At 40.0% G+C, this 22,899-nt stretch overlaps 1 protein-coding gene across 4 annotated transcripts in view; it reads right to left on the reverse strand.

The window, feature by feature from the left end:
- LOC149182172 (Cystathionine beta-synthase (CBS) protein) overlaps positions 1 to 22,899 on the reverse strand; it is a 209,072-nt gene that overhangs the window by 71,797 nt on the left and 114,376 nt on the right. For all 4 annotated transcript variants that reach the window (XM_089416780.1, XM_089416779.1, XM_089416782.1 and 1 more), the window contains exon 3: positions 1,441 to 1,883. In XM_089416780.1, coding sequence (XP_089272906.1) covers positions 1,441 to 1,883 — 443 coding nt within the window. The remainder of the gene's footprint in view (positions 1 to 1,440; positions 1,884 to 22,899) is intronic.

A 22,899-nucleotide genomic window follows, 5' to 3' on the forward strand; every position in this document is an offset into this window, starting at 1 on the left:
AATGCCCAGCGTATATATTCAGCATATATACATAATGCCCAGTGTATATATCCAGCGTATATACATAATGCGTTGTATGGACTGCTTATAGCGTGGTTCCATATTCATATGTCTGTGTATAAATGAACGTGAACAGCTTATAGATATATAGCATGAACAGCGTTTGATATATGAACAGCATTTGCATACATATGATTCCATGCACAGCGTATAGGTCTCACCATGAACAGGCCTATGCTATCTGCGGCATTTTCATCACGTTGACTGCTGCTTCAATCTAGACATTGCCAGGACTGTGTTTCACCATAATGCCACAGCGTTCACCATGACTGTGTTTCACCATAATGCCACTGCGTTCACCATAACTGCATTTCACCATAATGCCATGGCTGCCCAGATTACACGCTGCCTGTTGTTCTACGCTGCCAGATCTGTAAGGCAACGTAGGTTTCTTCTTGGACTGCGTTATGAGATCTTGAGCCTTCCTGTTGCTGCGTATTTAGTGACAGCTTCTAGGGTTTCTTCCATAGCAGTGTTTAGATCTAGATCATTATGCTACTGCGGCTAGGGCATCATAGCAAATACTCTTAGTGTTTTCTCCTTCTCCAAAAACCCAGACGTGGAGAAGAGATCACATGAAGAGTGTCCAAATGACTTCAAATCCTCTTCTATTTATACCAAAACGTATAGGTTGAATAGACATGACGTTTGGGCTTCTTGAGCCTACATAAGTTGCTGGTTGGCTAGATAATAAATCCATAATCAAAATAAATTCATATCTCCATAAACACTTATCAGAATCGGATGATCTTTAGATCAATCGTACACCTCTCGACGAGAGAGATCCAATAAAAATATTAGCTGCCATAAATAAGCTGACCCACCTGGAGTTTGGCCCTAGTTGCCAATTTTACAATTACATAATCTTGAAGTTGCAAGTCTAAATATACAAGGTAGAGATGTATCATTTACAAGATAATGTGGATAAACTACATAAGGGAGGCATCGGAGACACAAAGCACTAAAGAAAGATCACAACAGTGCTTGGAATGACACATTGCATTGACAATCTTCCCCATATGTAAAGAGTATACCTTTTACACTGGAGGACAGATGTCTGCCTTTCCTAGTCCATTAATTATGTCATATGCACATTCTCTGGAAATAGCACTCCACCCACATGCATGCATTCATTGTCTCAATGTGCCCATTTAGATTTGCATCCTCCAGAATTTTTATTCTACAGAAGTCTTTCTCTTGTGTTTTCAAAAGCTTAATTCATAGTTGCAAATGAACCTACAGCATTGTAACAAGATTACATACTATGTGTCAAAAAAATCTTAAAAAATATTTTGTTTTTATATAATGCAGAGAAAAATATGCCCAGTTTCACAATCATAGAGTAACAATAATAGTAGACTTTTGAGATGATATACTTACCGTGGTGGACTTGAATGGTTCTTCTTGAAAGATGACCTTGTAAAAGTCCTCACCTAGATAATCTGCAGCAGTCAGAGCATCCTTTCCTGCACCTTTATTGGCAGCGACTCCACCTGCAACAGCTGCACCAAGAGCAGCAATTGTTAATCCAGCAACTGCAACAGGACCAGTCGCACCCAATGCAACTGCTCCCACAGCACTAATGGCCCCCACACCCATCCCTGCTGCAGCTGCCGAACCTGTTGCCAAAGCAACTGCTGCAAGCTCTGCATTCTCCAGGACCCACAGTATAATTGCTGAATAATCCACCAAACCAAGGTATCTGTTGGACCAGTTTATAGTATCATCTGCATTTGGATTTCTTACAGGAGCAGAAAAAATATTGTGCTCTGAAAGTATTTTTACTGCATCTACAATAGTTGTATCTGCTGAAATTTCAATTACTGCAAAAAAGAAGTAATGACAAAATACATACAAAATTAAAAGGTGTAGTTCAGATTATACATGGAATAAAAGATAATCTTTGCAACCTATGATCTAATATTTTCTCCAACAAAAAAGTCAAACAGGAAATAACAACTTAGGTATATATCTCAAGAACAAAACAACTTGTACATGATATATAGTTCATGTGTGTAGTGATGCAGTGTACTTAAAAGAAAAGAATTTTCATCTAGTGAAAAAGAGGTTGTTCAAGTCAAACAAGATAGCTCACTCCTGATGAAATTACATGCATAGCCCCACTTCTGTTGTGCAGATTTACCTCTTTTCACAAAATGGACATTTCAGCACTGTTACCACAAAATCTAGCAGGCCTTCGAGAGGGAAACCCTACAAGACAAGAGCTAGACTAAGTGCTAACAATGGGGTAGAGGCCCAATGTCACCTCACAGCCAAAACCAAGGTTACTTGGGAGCAGGAGTGGGGAGTGACATTTTCAAAAGCTCCCGGGTTGGGAGCGAATTTTTATATAATATATATTTTTATATATTTTGATGCATATATGTCAACAAAAGCATGTAGAATGATGAATTAAATATAAAAAGCATAAAAACATGGATTAAACCATATAACATCAATCATCTAGAAGTTATAATCTTCATCAACCACGTCCACAAGTTACAAGTTCTCATTTATATAGCATGTAAGGGTGCACATAACCAAAATAGCATTGAGTGCAATCCATCTCTAAACCAAAAATACATCAACAAATAGGCTCTAGATGGCCTCTAGCATCCAAAAAATCATGTTACAACAAATAGCTACATTTCATCAAAATCGGTGTCTATCTTGGGATCTTTGTTATTAATATCACCCTCTAAGAAATTAACATAAAATAGTAAAAATGTAGCATGTCAAGTCAACATTTTGTTTGAGTGATGGGTACATTTTTGGTAGGGTCATGATAAAGGAGTTCAACAACCAATGTCACTAACATCAAGGTATATAGAGGGCATGGTGGTCTTGATTAAATATGAGTCCCATTCCCTAGTACATGACAAAATCCAATGGAAATATTGCTATGTTGCACTGGTTTTGGGGCCAGGGGAACGGCAGGGACAGGGGAACGAGTCCCCGGAATGGCTAGAGCGCACCCCCAAATTTTCAGGGACGGGGGTTGGTGACGGCTATATATATATATATATATATATGCAGAATTCAATATTGACATTTGTAGTTGTTTCAAGCTAGTATTATGCACAACCTTTACACTTGGCCAATTAAAATCTCAAACAATTTGACAAGGGGTTGAGTGACATTCCATTATTGGCCACTAGATATGATCTTTATGTTGATTTTTGGTAGCATTGGATGTGCTCTAAGTCTCAAATTTTGCAGGGAGGCTTGGGCACATGTATTCCAAAGAACCCAAAAAGTGTTTTGGAGAATTCCGCCCAGAGACAGTTTCATTAAAATAATTAATTATTTTTAATGGGTCCCTAAGTATAAACTTAAGAAATTAAAATAATTAATGGGTATTAATGTAACTGCGAGTGTAACTTCTAGAAGAAGACAGGGATCAAGCAGAAATGATTTTAGCCATTGATTAGCTTCTAATCTGAGCCATTGAATGTCAACGAGAAGATTATTTAAGGAAGCTTGAGGGTCATTTGGAAGACACACAAAGCGTTGATCAGTCAGATCAAATTGCTAAAGCTAGAGGCAACACAGTGATTTCGTAGTGATCACGTAGAGAGGGGCAGAGAGAGTTTTTGCTAGAGGATCTTCTCTGGAGCCAAGAATACTCAGTAGAGAAGCAAAGAAACACACAGAGGAGGCAGTGCAGTTGTCAGAGAGGGTGACGCAGAGCCAAGAAGGGCTCACACAGGACCCACGCAGAGGTCTGAAATTTTCTAAGGCGGCTGACATTCTGAGCCGGGAGGGCTGGACTCAGCTCTTGAGAGAAAATCGATTCCTAGCAAAGGTGATGCAGTGCCTTAGAGGCTGACGCAGGCCCACGCAGGGGCAGCGCAAAAGTAGCCAAGGAACTTGTTGGTTCAGCGGCCGGATCAGCCGGGATTTGCAATGTAGAGTGAGGTAATCTCATTGATTTCTTCTACCGAGTGATATTCTTTGTACTGGATTGCCAGCAAGGCATTCAAAGATTGTATTCAAAGATAACTTCAGCTTAATAATAAAAACCCTCAGATCTGTTGCATCAATTTTCCGGCATTGAGTTTTTCCGGGGATGTTTGTCCAAAAACAACTGTGTCATTTGTGTTGTATCTTTCTCTTGTTCAGTTTCTTGTTTCGGCATATTATTTTAAATGGTGTAGGCTGCAGTGTGTGTATTTCAATGTTTGTTGTAGACTGCAAATAACTTGTTCATGTAAATTAACAAGTAGGAGAAATATTATCAGTTGCTGTAGTAGGGATTTCGGTTTAAGAAATTTTCACACTTTAGCTTTTAGGAAACATAAGTGTAACTACTTTAAATTTGTAATAAGGTCCATGAACAATCTATCAAGGAGGATTGTCTTTATATTAGTTTTTTTGTTAATGATGACTATGATGACTATGTTAACAACAAAAGGAATTCTCTTTTCAATAGGTTTGCAAACTTTTATAGATGTGTTGAAAACCACTATAAAATAATTTAGTTTTCTAATGATATTAAATTCATATTTCAAATTAATAAGGGGAATGAATAGGAATTTATTTAAATATTTAGTACTCAATCCAATTCACAACTATCTGATTGTTTTCACAAAGCTTTGGGTTGGGACGATGGAAGCATTGAACTTGAATGAGTCCTCGAAACCCACATACAATATGTAAAAGCTAAGATGATCCTAAGAAAGAACAAGAAAAATAACCACAAGGATCATCCTTTTAAACTGTTGTATTTTTTGTTTTCTTAGCATGGAGGGCGCTTTTAGTAATTTTACCATTGAAAATCCAATATCTAAATCACTAGAAATCCAAAATGAACCCATCATACAAAACCCATGTTTTGAGCTGCAACTTGTACAAAAAATTTAGATTCAATGTATTCCAAAAAAAATGAATGGGAAAAATGTTGGAAATAATACTGAGAGGGGGGGTGAATCAGTATTATCAGATTAATCAAACTTTTCAAATGCCCAAAACATATACGCTACTTCAGTTAAGTGAACCAGCGTGTACACGCTACTGTGACGAAGTAAAACAGCGTATAAGCAGAAAACTCACAATTTAGTTGGCTTATTCTTCAATTAAGTGCATCAGGACATTATTCATCATATTAACAGTAAACATGTGCAGTATAACAGAACAGATAAAAAGCCACACACATGAACACCAAGATATAAGGTGGAAACCCAATGTGGGTGAAAACCACCTGCTGCAAGTTGTCTCTATCTTTCTTAATATGAAACTTCAGTTTACAATCTTTTGTACTGGTGCAGCCTTATACCAGTACGCAGGCTACAACCTGCAGAAGGCTTCAACCTTCTCTCGTTCTCCAAACTTCCTTGGAAGGGAGCTCCAACCCCCTTTTTCTTTTGTACTAGCCAAAATACTAGTACGTAGGTGCTGACCTACAATCTTCCTTCTTCCAGGTATCACTTTTCATACATTTTCAGACTTGGATATTCCTGAAGCACAACATTACAATCTGAAGACCACAATTCATTCAATTTTCACAACAGATCATTGAAGCATAAAACAACCAACTTTGAATCACTGAACCACTGAACCCTGTCAATCACCAGTTACCAGAACACAGAGCAGACTACAGAACTCTGTAATAACAGTCAGATCCCACTGTAAACCCAAATCAAGCTTCAAAAGATATACGCTACTTTAATGAGCAGAAACCGCGTATACACGCGCTTTTACCGAAGCCAACCTGCGTACAGATCTAAAAATAAACTTTCTCAACTTGCAGCTGTACCAGATATTAGTTAGACTCAGAACGTAACATTGCGACAATATGCAGATCTAGAAATACGCATAATCAACCATAACATGATAGTGCATTTCAAACCATTTGATCCCGATCTCTCCTTAGATCTAGTTCTCCATCAACCGATGAGATCTCTCCTTAGCTCAGATCAACCAACTCAGAACCTGCATATCAGATCTCTTTCTCTCTTAGATATTCATGCCTTGTCGAAAGATGATCTTTGCCTAATGATCTTCTTCTCCTTATATAGCCTTAGGCCTTTCTCAATACCAAGAGCCAAAACCATAGTAACACAATACCATCAACTTTAAAACTAGGGATCGACACGCCCGTCGAGACATAATGGTCCGAAATCATAGGCACAACTTCCAAGGTCTAACCACCATGAACCAAAGGAACCTTTCCACATACACGCGCTTTTTCTGAATCTAACTTGCGTGTACACGCGACTTGGGCTTAACGAAAGAGCGTGTATGAGCTTTCTTGCCATGCTGTACTGAGATCTGTCTTCTGATTGAGTTGCCATCACCTGTACTAACCTTTGAGCACCTGTACCATCCACTGAGTGAGTTGCCATCAAGGACAACACTTGAACCATAATGCCAACAAAAAATGATCATATTGTTCAATCATCAATGTCCATGATTGTCAAAATTGAAGCTCTGTGCTTGGATTATCCCTAAAACCTTCCAAAAACATCTCTAAAATATGCCTAAAAAACCCTTGAAATCTACCAAAAACATCCCTGAAATCTGTTCGGAACGTCTTAGGGACAGCCAGCAAGTCCCCAGTGGAGTCCCCAACAATTTGGGGACATTTCCTAAGGGTCCAAAAGTCCCCAGAACGTGTGGACGAAGGTTACATGATTATTTTTGGGGGGGATGGATCCCCGTGCAACATAGAAATATTGCAATTCCCCAATCCTGGAATCTTGAAAAACTTATAAGTCTGCTGGATTTTCAGTGAGATCTAAAATTCTACTCTCTCCATATGAAATCCAATGAGGTAGAAACCACTCTCAAACATCCTAAGTTAATTCATGGTAATGTTAAAAATTGAAGTAAAAGTATGAAAATGTCACTTTTACTTTAAGAATTTAACATTACCATGAATTGCATATCAATACTAGAGCCATAGGCTTAAATATTATGTTGCCCTACTCAAAACCTCTTGTTTCTTTGAAAAAAATTGTGTTTGGAACATCTTTGTAACAAAAAAATTGTGAAAACCCAGGGAGTGAATTTTTTTTCAGGAGCATGCTCCTGATTCACTCCTGCTCAGAGCGCACTCTAGGAGTGATTTGAGGGGGGGCGCTCTCCCCTGAAACCATGGGCCAAAACCCCCTCCTCTTTATGGACTTTCACCAATGGAAGGAGTTCTGGTAGGAAGGAGATCACGTAAAATAGATATGCTAGGTATAAGGGACATGTGAAAATTTCTGAATCTACACATCATAAATCCTAATGTAATCTCTGGTTTATCATCTCCTACTTGTTTTTACATTCAACAAGTTATTTAATTATTTAAACAGTGATGAAGAACATTACTGCAGACTACACTGAGATACAGATCATAAACTGAAATAGATACGAGACAAACACACAAGGGACACCGTTATTTTTGGACAAATGTCCCCAGAAAAACCTAATGCGAGAAAACCAGTGCAAGAGCTTTGAGGGTTTTATATTATTATGCAGTAAAACTGAACAATGTTGCGAACATCGCGATCAGTATTATATCGACGAGGGGAAAAATTGGAACAATCGAGAAAAAATTGGTAAAAATCGGGAAAAAATCGGCAAATACAAAAATATTCATTTTTTTCAATTTTTTTAATATCTAAAGCATTTACAACATAAAATAAATACATTGACACATAAATATGATAAAAAAACTAATATATAAGATGTGTAATATCATTTCTAGTGCTACATCACACATAACAGTGGATCATGTCCTGAATAGTGAATCCTAACTCCTGAGTCCCAACTCAGCCTCAAAATATCAACAAAAAATATAATAATGTATCTCATATCATGAGTCATAATGTCATATACAATGAAATGAACCAAATAACTAGTACCATTGATTTCCTCTGCCCTTCTTGCGAGAAAATGCAAAAACTTTCCCTCTAGATGTAGATGTCAGTGGAGTTGGCAGTGGACTCTATTGTGCTCTAGAAGCTGGAGAACTAGGAGCTACAGGAGGTAGATCATGTTCTCTGCTGGTGACAGGGGTAGCCTAGGTAGGTGGTTTCATCTACTCCTCCTCCTCCTCCTCCTCCCCTTCTACCCCCTCCACTACCTCATGCTCTAACCAATCATCGACAGACTCCATGAGAGGCCTCTCAGCCTCAACCCTCCATGCAACAGCGGCGTCAATCCCATCCAATGAGATGGCCTCCATATCAAGTGTCCTCTCAAGTTGCCTCACCCACAATTGAAGATTGTAGTAGACATAGACCATGTCATTAAATCGTTGGGACTCCAACTTATACAAAGGTCATATAATAATTATAAAAAAAATATTTTTAATGAATTCAAAATATTAATTGAAAATTTGGAATATTTTAAGTTTTAAGTTTAATATGTTACGCTTCTTGGTATGTATTTTTTCAAATACACTCCAGTTGCGCTCGCATTCTGAGGAGCTACATGTTTGGCTAAGGATTCGAATGGCAAGCTTTCATAGATAGAGTACTCTAGCACCATAGCTTCTCCACCATGCATCTACAACAAAATTACAAATAAGATAAACATAAGAAAAAAATGAAATTTGAAAGTTGAAGCAAAATAAGAAGTTATGAACTTAACGAGACAATCAAATTTGAAACAAACTAAAAAATACCTGGAATTTTAGTCTTCTTATCAACCACAGCCATTTCAAAGCTAAATGTGCCACCTGCCATCCTGTATATATCCATTTCTTTGGAGATTTTTGCACGTTCTGCTAGAGATAGCACCATCCTCTGAACACAGGTGAAGAATCCATCTATGACCTCAGCATCAAATAAGAACCCACAGGGGTAAGAAAATGCGGGCTTAGGTAGATCCTGGCAGCATGAATGGGATGATGGAGTGTGTTGTTCCATCGTTCATCAATCACTGCCCATAGGAAGAGTTGTTTCTAAAACCCCTCATCTCCCTTATCATCATAGTAGGTTTGAATGGATTCTTTGGCCCTGTCCATGGCCTCATACAAGTAGCCCATTGCAGGTTTGTCACCATCAACTAATCAAAGAACCTTTACCAAAGGTACAGTAATGTTGCACACCTCTTGCACTCCCGCCCAGAAGCTTTCCTGGTATAAAACTAATCTGCATATGGCCTCTCCCTCTGGTTTCTAGCTAAATGCCAAAGCACGCCACTAATCTGAAAGAAACATTCTCTTCATCCCACATAGAATTCAAGAGGGATTGAAAAGATATGAAACTAGTAGCAGACCGTGTAATGGCAGAGCGCACCAACTCCTTGTTGTTGGTGAATGTTCTCATCAAATGAAGCACAGATGCATGATTATATATAAATTTTGTAATGTTTTTTATGAGTCAACAATATCTTTGACAAAAGGAATTTTTCCTATGTTCTCCAACATCAAATCAATGCAATGTGCGGCACAAGGTATCCAAAATAAAGTAGGATGCCTCTCCATAAGCATCTTGCCAGCAACAACATAATTTGCAGCATTGTCTGTTATGACATGGACAACATGTTCTTGACCCACCTCCAAAATAAACACATCTAGCAAATCACATAATAATTTTGCATCTTTGATATGTGCAGATGCATCAACATATTTCATAAACATTGTCCCTTTGGGACAATTAACCAAAAAGTTTATAAGGCTTCTCCCCTTTTGATCAGTCCAACCATCTGACATCACAGTGCATCATGTGTGTGCCCATGATGCCCTAAACTCCTCCAATATTTTGGTGCAGTCAACCTTTTCATCTTGAAGAATGCGGTCTCTAAAGTCATCATAAGAAGGGACTTTGTACCTTGGGCCAACAATTGCAATAACATCAACAACAGGCTGGAAAAATGGATTATTCCTTGCAACGCTGAAAGGAATATCACTCCAAAGAAGAAACTTGCCCAACAACTTGTCAGCGTCTTCTTTCTCCTTTTTTTAAGTATTGAAGAGATAGATGGTTGTGAACCAGCCGTGGTTCTAGAAACAAAATATGATGAGGCAACTATAGAATTGGTTGTAGATATTGATGTTGAAGTAGAACCAGTGCCACTCTCATATTCACCTCTTAACACTCTATTCCCCACTAGTTGACTCCTCAGAGTTGACTTGGACTGTTTGGTTTGCTCTATTTCTTCCAATGATCTAAGGGCTCTTTGGATGATTTCTGGATTTGTATTGGTGCAAGGCCCTACCTCATGTCCAGGGATTTGTGCAAGGTGATACTTCAATCTATACACCCCCCGTCATATGATGCCCACACAACTTGCAAGACAAGTTTGATCTGTCAAACCCTCCATCAGGTTCACCAAATTCCCACAGAGGGTCCAATTTCCTTGGCATGTTTGTAACTTGGTTGAACTCTTGAGTTTTAATGTAAGATGAAGTTTGAAGTTGAACCTAGGGCACAAGAAGAATTGCAAGTTAAAAAAATAAAAATAAAATTTACATACAACACATTGAATTTTTGACAACAACAAAAAAAAACCTCAACTCAATGCAACAATAATAGAAAAAATGCACATTCAAACCCAAACAAAAATGATGCAAAAAAATAGAGCACAAGAAGAAATTAAACTAATAAATCTAACAATCAAGTTTTTGCATTTTTGACCAAAATGAACCCTCTCCACTCTATGCAACAAAAATGAAAAAAAAAAAAACACAATCAAATCCACTCAAAAATCATTGATAATCAATGGGTTATAGAAACCCAAGAAAAACAAGAAAAATTCAAAAAAAAATGGCCAAATTTGGTGCCCATACCCGGATGCCACACTTTGCTGAAAAAATTGGTCCAAACTCAAATTTGTCTTGCTTGGGATGCTAAAACCTTTTATTTTTCTCCTCCTCTGCCCTTGTAATCGACTTCCTCTCCTCATCATCTCTCAAACAAACCCGCTGTCTGAAAAAAATGACAAACAAAAACCCAAAAATCGCTTTAAAAATGCGTTGTTCAGAGCACCCACAATTTTTTCGCATCGGATCGCACTTTTTTCAAAAAAATCGCGATTTTTTGAAAAAAAAAGATCAACAAAAACATCGGCGAAATCGTCCAGGCAAAAAAATCACGATTTTTTCAAGAAAAATCGCTATTTAATCGCGATGTTCACAACACTGGTTCTGAATACAACTCTGGATGCCCTCTCGACTATCCAGTTACAGAGATAAAATATACTGGCAAAAACTGAGATTATCTCACTTCAGCCGGCAAAATCCCTTCGATTCGGCAACTGCACTGACTATCCCCGCTACAATTGTGTTGCCCCTTCGCAATAGCTGAGTGGGCTTGTGTGGAGCACTCTGACACTCTGCGTCAACTCTTTGTTGCCTCCTCTACCTCCTGGAGCTCTGACGTCAGCCTTCTCGGTTGATCCTGTTGCTCCCCAGCTGAATTCGGACTTCTGCAGGAGGGCAGCTCTTCCCTTGCACTAGCATTGTGTCAAGAAATCCGTGGGCCCTCTTGGTCCAGCGTTAGCCTCCCTTGGTCTACGTTGCCTCCTCTGATGTATCTCTACCTCTCTCTGCTGAGTATTCGGAGTCCCGGAGAAGATCCTCCAACCCCAACTATCCCTCTGCTACAACTCAGATCACCTGTTCGACTTTCTCAGCAAACCTCGCCCCAGAAAAATCGAATTGACTAATCAATATGGTGTATCTCCAACTGACCCTCAAGCCTCCTCTTATACTTTATACTTTTCCTGTTGATGAATCAACAGCCAAGATTAAGTCTCTAATCAATAGCTAAGATTAAAACAAACTCGATCCTCGTCATTTAGAAGCTTCTCACCCATATTTTTATTAATACACATTAATATTTTTATTTTCCTAGGTTTAGACTTAGGAACCCTATTAAAAATATTAATTATTTTAATAACTCCTAATCCGGATGGAATTTCTCCAAACGATTTATGGGTCTTGGAGACCTCATGTGTTCTAGCCCCTCCACAAAATTTTGGAGCTAGAGCACATCCGATGCTACCCAAAATCAACACTCCTTCTTAGCAAGGAATGTGCTCTAGCAATACTTCCCAACATAAGTATCACACTGATCCACAGCATTGGTCCTATGTGTTGTTGATGCTTGGCCTGCTACCCTTCATCCACTGTGTTGACCACTACGTGTCAACTACCCATAGTAGTACACCCCATTTTTTTCGCAAAAGGGATAGCGCTTGATCGACGTGTCTATGCCATTCGAATATCATCTTCAGCGCGATCATAATATGTTGTAAACCTAGTCTACATGTGTAAATTGTAGATAATCTTAGCAGATCTGTATCATGTATGTAATTGCCTAGGTGAACCTAATTTTCTAGTGATGATCTACATTCCGGAAGGTTTTTTGTTTCACCGATCCATCATTGGCAGAGTTTTCCTTCAGCCTAACCCCAAAGCCAAAATGGATTTTGTCATTAGAATCTTAGGGGAGTCCTAGTATGTTTCGAGTCTATGTAAAAGTAATTTGGAAATAATCCTAATTATTTGATTAGGTTATTACAAATTGCTTGATCTGTTAGATTATATTTGTGTCGCAGAACTGAGTAGTCTATGAGGACCTATGTCAAATAGGTTTTCCCCCTTGAGATGTAAAATTGTAAAGGTCATGATGTAAAGCGTCTTGAGGGTTATAAAATGTTTTATCCCCTCAATAGTCCTAGGTCCTAGGTGTTTTTTCCAAAGGCTAAGCTTGAGGATCCAGTAAAAATAATAAAAAATATAAATAATAAAATTAAAAAATAAAATAAAATAAATAAATAATTGAAAATATCTAATAAAATAATAATAAGTCAAAGTTTTGAGGAAATAAATGAAGATTTTAATTTTTTAATATATTTAAAATTTCAACAGATGAGATTAAAAGAGATTTCGATCCTCATCGATGGTCGAGATCATTTTGACATGGATCACTCGAACTAGCCGTTGGGAAAAATTCCTTTAAATAGGGTGTCAGGGGTCATTTGAGATGGGTTCGATCTTAGAGTCGTGTGCTAAAGAAAGCTCTCTTGTAGTCATTTTTCATGTGCAATAAAGAAAGACTTTGGGGTTGAAATCTTGCTGGTGTTACTCTTCTGGAAATGTTACAAGATGTTTTATTTATGTGCATGATTTTAATTTCAGCCATTGATAATAGCTTTATGAAGAGTGATTTTAAACACAGGTATCTTGTTTAGTCGCTAGGGTTTGAATGATAGTTAAATTTATGAATATGATGGCAAGTATCTCCATTAGATTTGGATTTTAGTATTGTTTTCTCCCTCTTTGTTAATGGTTGAAGTAAGCTGTGCAGGAAAATCTAGATTTCGAAGTTTACCGGGCATTCGGGGAAGTTCTTGGTTGAACCAGCCAACTCCCGGATTGCATTTTCTGAAGAGCCCAGCTAGTTTTGATCCTGGGCTTATCATTAGAATTTTTGTTGCGGATGCATGAAGGGTTTTCTGAAGCACCTCACATTAAATTTAAAATTCTGAAAATATTTCTGTGGCATATTGACAAATCTGGCTAGTTAGAGCCTCTAAACTGTGAATACTGTAATTATTTAGATGGTTTTAGTGTTTTTTATTTTGTTTCTTGCACATTTTACTTCTGGGTGTTCGGTTTTTGCAAGTTGCAAGTCGGAAGAAAACATTTTGTCTGAAGCCAGATCTAGGCCCTGGAGGGTAAGATCTGGCCTCAGGATCAGCTCCGACAGGAATATTTACTCCAGATCTGGAAATTTCTTGTGGGGTTTTTATAAAGGAAATCTGAAGCGAAAAGATTCAAATTTTCTTTTTTAAGGTTTCTAAAGAATCAAGGGGTTTTCCAGGCTATTTATTTGCTGCCTGAGATTTTATTTTACAGGAAAAAAATTTGAAATTTTTTTTAAAGAAAAAAATCAGGCTGCGGGACTACTTCCTCACTTCCATGCAGCCTTTTCCTTTGGCAGCCTTTCTCCCCTCTGCGTATTCATATCCAAGCCCCATTCTCCTTCACCGCTGCCATACCTCCTTCAAAACCTGCGTATTGTCCTTACACCCCCACATCGCATTCCACTGCTGCCTTTTCCCCTTCACCATCTAGCTACACACCCACAGCCATCTGCGTGTATCCACGCTGCCCGCCAACATTCTGGCCATCCGCGTGACTGCTCCATCAGACCTGAGCTCCTCACGCTGCCAGGCCTGCGATATTTCCACGCTCCCTTCATCGTCCTCACCTGCAATCGCTGCCACTACCCACGTCCTTTCACTCCTCGGACCTGCGGATTTCCTCCACTCCGACAACAAACCCTTGCACAGCTTCTCCTCACGCAGCTCCCTCTCTCCCTGCATCCATTCTTCAGCTCCCACCATATCACGTTGTTGTCATTGCAGCTCCACGCTGCCTCAAATCTATGGCTCTTTCCTCGAGTCTAAGCAGCTTGTTCGTCGTCCCATCGCTCAGCTTCTCCATCCTCAATCGGAACCACGCTAACCTGCAGACTCATCAAAGCTGCCATCGCATTTCTGCTCCTGGCCGTCACCTGCACACAACAATACAAATAAAATAAAAATGATTCTATGTGTGGGTAGGTTTTAGATTAGTTTTTTTTTCTTTATTTTGATTTCTTTTTTGTTAGTTTCAGGTTAGCGTATTATTATTTTTTGTATGTATTAATATATAAAAGGTTTGAAAATAAAAAAAATCAATTTTCATTTTTTTTTAGATTAGGTGTTAGTTTCAAGTTTAGTTTTGTTTTATTTTTTAATAAATCAAAAAATCTCATATAAAAAAATATAAAAATAAAAAAATTCATAAAAGGTTTTTTTAAAAAACGTTCCTTATTATTTTTTTTTAGAATCTTAGTTTAGAATAGATTTTAACTTTATTTAGATTTTAGTTCTTCTATTTTGATTTTTTTAAATTTAGAATTTTAAAAAATAAAAAAGTTAAAAAGGGTTAGTCTTTAGGTTATATTTAATTTAGATTTAAGTTTAGATTAGATTTTAATTTTATTAGGATTTTAGTTTTGTTTTATTTTTAAACTTAAAATTTTGTAAAAATATAAAAATATATAAAAAATTAAAATTTTTTGAAAAGATTAACTAAAAATCGAAAATTCTTTTTGGTGTCTTTTGTGGTATTTATGTTCCACTTCTCTATAGTTAAATGCGCTTAAATGTTTATTTAAAGATTAGCTATTGAAAAGTGGTGAATCATTTTGTGGGCTGGTTAGCATTTGAATTTCATGGTTGAGTAATGAATTTTGATCTTTTGAAATTTAATTGCTAGAACATTGCGCATCTCTTGAATATTTTGCATCTAGTGAAATTAATCGTTGTTTGGATTATATAATGCTCGTGACATGTTTGATATTTTGTAAAGATTTTCAAGCAATCATTAAATTACTCCATAAGCAGCAGCAGCTAATTAAGTACTTGGTTTTCATTAACTCCATAAGGCACTGGTCTTAAGCATTTAAAGATCTAATCAAATTCTAAATCGATCAAATGCTTGTTTCCCCCTGCTGTGTCTCCCAAGCCAGCTGGTTCCCAGTTGGTCTTCCTTTATCCCATAAGGTCTACCCCCCTTAGCCTGCTACAGGGAGACGACTTAAACGGAGAGATCGAGGATCAGGGTGACAGCCCCCGGTCTGAGCGTTGTCACGCTGCCTAGACAATCTGTGCGACAACACACTGCACTATTGCATCCTGTACTACTACCCATGACATTGCCACTGTCACTACTGCATTTGTACTACAGCTCCCTCTCAAAATGTTGCATCATGCTACCCATAGCACTGCCACTGCTAACTGCTACACTGCAACTCAATTGTTGAGAAGTAAGCAACTGAAAAAACCACCCAAGAGCTGACATACTAGGCAGTTTGGATTCCTCGTGATGTTGAAGCTACCTCTATTGCTAATCTGTGTTGACCCTCTGCTGCTACTGCATTGTTGCAATCTGCTCTGTGCCTCCCGCACTCCTGCAACCACCACTACGCTGCTTTAGACTCTGGCACTCTAGACTCTGCCACTATTGCTCCATCATCCCTCACACCAACTGACTCACATCATTTTGCTACTGCCATTAAGGGCTCCCGTAGTCTAATGTGATCCAAGAGTTTGGGCACCTCAAGGATCCTGCCCTAGTGTAGTCCTCTTGACTACGATGTCGCCCCACCTCTTCGCTAGAGGTGCATGAGCACTCATGGCGTAATCGTCATCCTCACCTTCCTTGTCAGCTTTCGCTGGAGCAGCCTTCGAGTTAAAAGCCTCCTCCTTGCCCTTCTTCCGGGGGCACTAAGTGGCAAAATGTCCAAGTTCCCCACACTTGAAGTATCTAACCTTGGATATATCCTTTTTGTTGCCCTCGTTGTCCCAATGATGCGAGAGTTGCATTCTCCTCCTCCTCCTCCTTGACCTAGGCTCCTCTACCGCTACTCCCTGCCTTGGTCAGCCCCCTGATCTCTTCCTATCGAAGAGCTGCCCACATCTCCCAACTACGGAGAGAAGCTCTGCCCAAGATACTCTGGACAAATGTCTCCTAGTCTTCGGTGACTGCATTCAGGGCAGTCCTGACCATGAATGTTGAAGTTTCTAAGTCTAACAGTTAGAAACCCTCCATGACTTTCTGATTTATTCCTTCTTACTTGCCTTGATTAATTAACAAGTTATTTACCATGTAAATACTGAAAATAAACACAAGTACATGCTCAACACATTACAGATCATCAACTTAAGGAAACAAAAACAAGCACACAAATGACACCGTTATTTTTGGACTAATGACCCCGGAAAAACCCAATGCGGGAAACCCAGTGCAGCTATCTAAGGGTTTTATTTATTAAGCAGTTTCAAAATACAATCTGGGTGCCAAATCTGGCTCACCCAACAGAGAAAAATCTCGGCAGTTCCGGCTTCTGCCCTCTGCGTCAGCTTTCCCGGCTGTTCGGGCAGTTCCCGACAGTTTCGGCTATTCCCGGCAGTTCCGACTGTTCCCGGCAGTTCCGGCTTCTACCCTCTGCGTCAACTTTCCCAGTTGTTCCAGTAGTTCCCGACAATTTCGGCTGTTCCCAGCAGTTCCGGCTTCTCTCCTTTGCGTCAGCTTTCTCAGCTACTCCAACAGTTCCCGACAATTTCGGTTGTTCCTGGCAATTCCGACTTCTGCCCTCTACGTCAGCTTTCTCGGTTGTTCCGGCTGCTACCCTTGCGTCAGCTTTCCCAGCAATTCCGGCTATTCTGGCAATTCCCGGCAATTCCAGTTTCTGCCCTCTGTGTCATCTTTCCCGGTTGTTGCGCTGATCCTCCCGGCACTATCTCTACTTCTCTGCTTCTGTATTCACTGCCCCTCAGCTACAACTCCTGATCACTCTCTCAACTTTCTTAGCAAACCCAGCCCCAGAAAGTTGAAAACTTGATCTCTTGGAGTGTTCTCTAAGTGACCCTCAAGCCTCCTCTTATACTTTTCTCGTTGACAGATCAACAGCCGAGATTAAGTCCCTAATCAACGGCTAAGATTAGATCTGGCTTGATCCACGACTTTTGGACCATTCTAACACATTTTTATATTAATTCACATTAATATTTTAATTTCCCTAAGTTTAGACTTAGGGACTCCATTAAAAATATTAATTATTTTAATATCTCTCAAACTGTTTAGAATCTTCCCAAACCCTTTCTGGGTATTGGAGATCTCATGTGCCTTAGCCTCTCAACCAAATTTCATGGCTAGAGCACATCGATGCTACACCAAATCAACACTCCCTCTTAGCGAGGATTATGCTCTAGCAATACTCCTCAATGAGTATTACTCTGATTATCCGACATCAGTCCCTGATGCTAGGCTTGTTGCTCATCATCTGCACTGTTGTATCTCGTACTACCACCCATGGCTCTGCCACTGCCACTGCTGCATCTGTACAACATCTCCCTCTGCATCCATGCTACTGCCCATGGCCCTGGCGCTGCCACTGTTGCGTCTGCACTGCATCCCCTCTCATCATGATGCATTGTGTTACCCATAGCACCGCCACTGCTAACTGTTGCACTGCAACTCGGTTACTGAGAAGTAAGTAACTTATCTCCCAACTCTGACATCTCTGTCAGGCTAGAGACACTCCCAATGTTGAAGCTCCCTTTGTCACTGACAAGTGCTCCCTCTCTGACCTCTGCGTTGCTGCAACAACTCCCTACATCTCGCACCGTTGCACACCTCTTTGTGCCATCCTGAACTGGTGCAACACTCCCGTGCCTCTCGCACTGTTGCAGCCTGCTAGCCTCGCGCAGTCCTAGGAATCTTGCACTCTAGCTCCCTCTGTCGCTCCAGCCTCATCCGTCTCTACTGACATCTGCCAGTACTGCTGCTCCTCATTAGGGCTCTCGTAGCAAGGTCTAACCCAAGAGGTTGGGTACCTCGAGGATCCTGCCCCTCATCGCCTGTAGTCAGTCTAACTACAGCTCGATGTCTCCCCACTTTCGCTCAAGTGGTGTGTGAGCACTCATGGCACAGTCATCATTTGTCTCCTCTGTCGACTCCTCCGAGTTTCTCTACTTCCCGCCTAGAAGTTCTCGGTTTGATTCCTGCTGAGTCTCTCTACTTCCCATCTAGAAGTTTTCGGTTCGACTCCTGTTGAGTCTCTACTTCCCGGCTGGAAGTTCTCAGTTTGACTCTTGGTGAGTCTCTCTACTTCCTGTCTAGAAGTTCTCAGCTCAATTCCTGCCGAGTCTCTCTACTTCCTGTCTGGAAGTTCTCTTCTGGACTCCCTCTAAGTCCCGATTTCCCTCCTGGAAATCCTTCTGCCCATGTCGAGATGCCCCCTACTCTAATCATATGTGCAGTCGCACCGTTGATCCGAATTTCTCGGCTAGAAACCTTCGGTAGCAACTCTCTCCTCCTTGCCCTTACCCTGTTAGGTATTGTTCTGACAACAGTACCCCACTAGCTCCACTCGGCAACTTACCCACGGCCTCCTAAACCCCAACGGCCTGAAGGTGACAGCTCCTAGGCTCTGCACAGCCCTGGCACCGCAAACTAGCTTCCTCAACCAACTACGTCAGCCCTCCTGGCCTCTACGTGAGTGATCTGGAATTTATCCAAGACAAAGAATTAAAGGTATTACAGACTCGTGCATAGATGTGCCTATGTTACTTTATGCAATGGATCGATAAGTTTGTGAAATACATAGACACTGAGACAGTTAGAGAAAACATAACAGGAAAACATATAGACACAACAAGTTTAATAAGGAGTTCACCCAATACTCCTGAGCTATGTCTCCTGGTCCAGCGTTCAGTGGTGGCCTCTCTATTATGTTTTCAAAGCAGAGTTTTTACAACAGTGAGCTCAATTTGAATCTCACTCAACAGATATGAATCAATAGGACTGGAGTACACGGACTCTCCTTATTGAAGCTTGACCTCTACTAGTCACAATAGTATGAGCCCAATCTGAGACTCATACATGACAGGCCTATGCCAAGGAGCTCGCTTGAACCTCTCAAGCTTTCTCTGGCTCTGTCTGGCTCAATGCTGTCTTCAGGTCAACTCGGCTTCTTCTCCCCGTTCTCTGCTCTTAGCTTCTGCGTCTAACTAACTCTCCTCTGTGTTTTTTGCTTATGTTAATTCCTGGCTTTAAAACCAGTCTGCTTTCTGTCAGATCGTTTCCGCTTCCCGGCATTATGGTTCTTTTGCCGCTATCCGTTTTAATTCCTCTGTTCTGCGTCATCATCACTATGTAACGCTTCACGAGGAGGTGGCCATCTATTTTGCAACGAGTGAGTGTGTCAGGTTCCTTGGACTCATTTGAACTCATTTGAACGGCCATTATTTCCGTTTGCTCCAAGATTGCCCGCGAAACACGAATCTTTTGCCAACTCATCGTCCACGTCGGACTTCAAATCCCATGTAATCTTGCTTTATAACCTTGTCAAATCTAGTCATTTATCGGGCACACCTCCGCCGTTGATCTGGGCCCCCCCAAATCCTACGGTCATCGTTTATATCGGGCGAGTAAGTAGCATGATGTTTACCCGTCCGATGTGAGCGGTTTTCTCTCTCTTCCGCCAGACGCGTGTCACTCAATGTGTGGCATCAGGCGAGACTCGGTTGAAACTGCTTACCGCCTCGAGGCCTTCCGATATCCTGCCAGTTTTGTGGAATCCCACTCTACGGAACCGAATTAATTACTTTTCCGCATTTCATAATCATTTCGGGTTCGGGCGCTCGGGGCTTTCCTTCATTGAGGGGGACGCCCATCGCGTATCAGAAGCTACCCCCGTTTCTTGAATTAGCCTCTGGTTTTGCCAATTTGCACCAGCGCGCGTTACCATGGGCCAACAGTCTGCGCGCTCAACTGAGGGTCCTCGTTGCTCCACGCTGATCACAAATTGCAACTGTCACGAGGGTTCCTTCTGATAGCTTGATCTTTCTAAGACTTGAATCTTTTGGCATAACTTGAAAGAGTTTATGAAAACTTAGAGAGTGTTTAGGATCCAATTCAGATCACGACCTTCCCAATGAAAAATCTTTTGGACCACCAAAAGTTGGTTTTTAAGCATCCATCAAGTGAGGGTACTGATTTCTCGCTTGCCCAATTTCTATCCATTTCGCACTGCTTGGTTTTGAACCTTTGAGTCCAATCCTGAGGTACTCAATATCCTCTCGGCGCATAGTTCTCACCTTCCAGTCCAGAACTGTATCTTCCTGTAATTCGTTAAGATATTCAAGCAACAGATCATCAATAGAAGGCAATTGACTCTACTCTTCAGGATCTTCAATCAATGAAGGTTCAAATAGTGTCAAGTTTTCGGCATTAACAATTGAGTAGATGTGCATGTAAGCTGGTAAATCAAGGCGAAAAACATTCTCACCAATTTTCTCAAGTATCTTGAAAGGTCCACACCTTATTGGCTTCAACTTCTTACCTTCACCTTGCATTCTGTCTTTGCTGATATACAGCCAGACTTGATCACCAACTTGGAAACTATGCTCCATCTTGATGCTTATCATGCCTTGCCTTGTACTTGGCTTGGCTCTTTTCCAGTTGTTCCTATACTGCTTGGTGAATCTCTTGGATTTGTTCGATGAACTTGGTTGCCTTGTCCACATCACTGTGTCCATCAACCGCTATGTCTTTACCAAAGACAAAATCCAAGGGAGACCTTGGTGTGAAACCAAAACAGGTCTCAAAAGGAGATCTCTGTGTAGAAGAATGTTTAGCTCGGTTGTAAGCATGCTGCACATAACATAAATGTTCATCCCAAAGCTTGGGATGCTTGCTGCAATAGCCTCTAAGCAACTGGATCACTGTCCTATTGACCACTTCTGTTTGGCCATTTGTTTGCGGATGAAAAGCTATGCTCTTTTTTAGTATAGTGTCCATCAATTCCCACAAACTCGACCAAAATTTCCCAACAAATCGAGTATCTCGATCAGATATAATGGAAGTGGGTAATCCAAAATGAACCCATACATGCTGAAAGAACAACTTTGCAGTTTGTTCAGCTGTAATCTGTTTGTTACAAGGTATTAAAATACACATTTTGTTGAACCTATCCACAACAACATATAAATATTCATGACCTTTCCTAGATTTAGGTAGTCCCCCAACAAAGTCCATGGAAACACTTTCCCAAGGATGAGAAGGAACTGGCAGTGGAGTGTACATGCCTAGTTTTCTATTATTGGGCTTGCTTTGAGCACACATGGTACACCCTCTTGCATATCTAGAAACTGTCTCATTCATTTTTGGCCAATAACAAAATCTTTGCAGTTGTGCAGCTGTTATACTTACACCAAAGTGACCTGATATTAAAGAAGTGTGTGCTTCACGAATTATCTTTACTCTTTCAATTTGTGGAATGCATAACTTTCCAAAATGATACAAGAGTTGGTCCTTAACATGATAATCCAATTCTTCTACTTGTTTGCCATGACTTAAAGTTGTATATACATCTTTAAAATCTATATCTTGAGCATATTGTTTAATGTAGCTTTCATGCAATACTAAATTATGCTCAAGTATAGTAGATGCATTTATGATTAGTCTAGACAACATATCTGCAACTTTATTGTGTATGCCCATGAAACTGTTGTAATAAACCTATCCATCTATAGTGTCTTGAGTGCTGCAACTTAGTTTGGGAGTGTAAATATTGAATTGGTTGATGATCAGTATGTATAACTGTCTCTTTGCCCATTCAATAATGTTTCCACTTTTTCACACTCTATACTAATGCATACAATTCTTTATCATATGTGGGATAGTTAACTACTGCAGAATTATATGTCTCAGAGTGATAACATATGGATTTACCATGTTGCATCAACACTGCTCCCATGGCATAGTCACTGGCATCCGTTTCAATCTCAAATGGTCTTTGAAGATCGGGCAGTGCTAGTACTGGTGTTGTACTAATCTTTTCTTTTAAGGTGTCGAAGACTTTCCGCTATTTGCCTCCCCACTAAAACACCTTGTTCAATCCTGTTAAAACATGTAAGGGAGCTGCAATTAAAGAAAAGTTAGAAATAAACTTTCTCCAATACTGTTCTGCTCCTAAGAAGCTTCTAACTTCTGTAGCAGATTTGGGTTTAGGCCAATTTACGATGACTGCAACCTTAGAGGGATCTATCTTCAATTCACCACCCCCTACAATATGACCCAAATAATTCAAAGATGTTTTGCCATATTCACATTTTGAGAGTTTAACATAAAGATTCTCTTTTCAAAACATCTAGAGTCTGTTTGACATGCTTTAAATGTTCTTCCCATGTTTTACTAAATATAAAAATGTCATCCAAATATACAATGACAAAATCATCAAGAAAAGGTCTAAGTACATCATTCATTACTCTCATGAAATTGGCAGAAGCATTAGTTAAGCCAAAAGGCATAACCAACCACTCATACAATCCCTGCTTTGT

The sequence above is a fragment of the Pinus tabuliformis genome, chromosome 3_2, assembly GCF_031772625.1.
Source record: "Pinus tabuliformis cultivar Carrire ecotype Pingquan chromosome 3_2, CPIR1, whole genome shotgun sequence".
Classification (NCBI taxonomy): Eukaryota; Viridiplantae; Streptophyta; class Pinopsida; order Pinales; family Pinaceae; genus Pinus; species Pinus tabuliformis.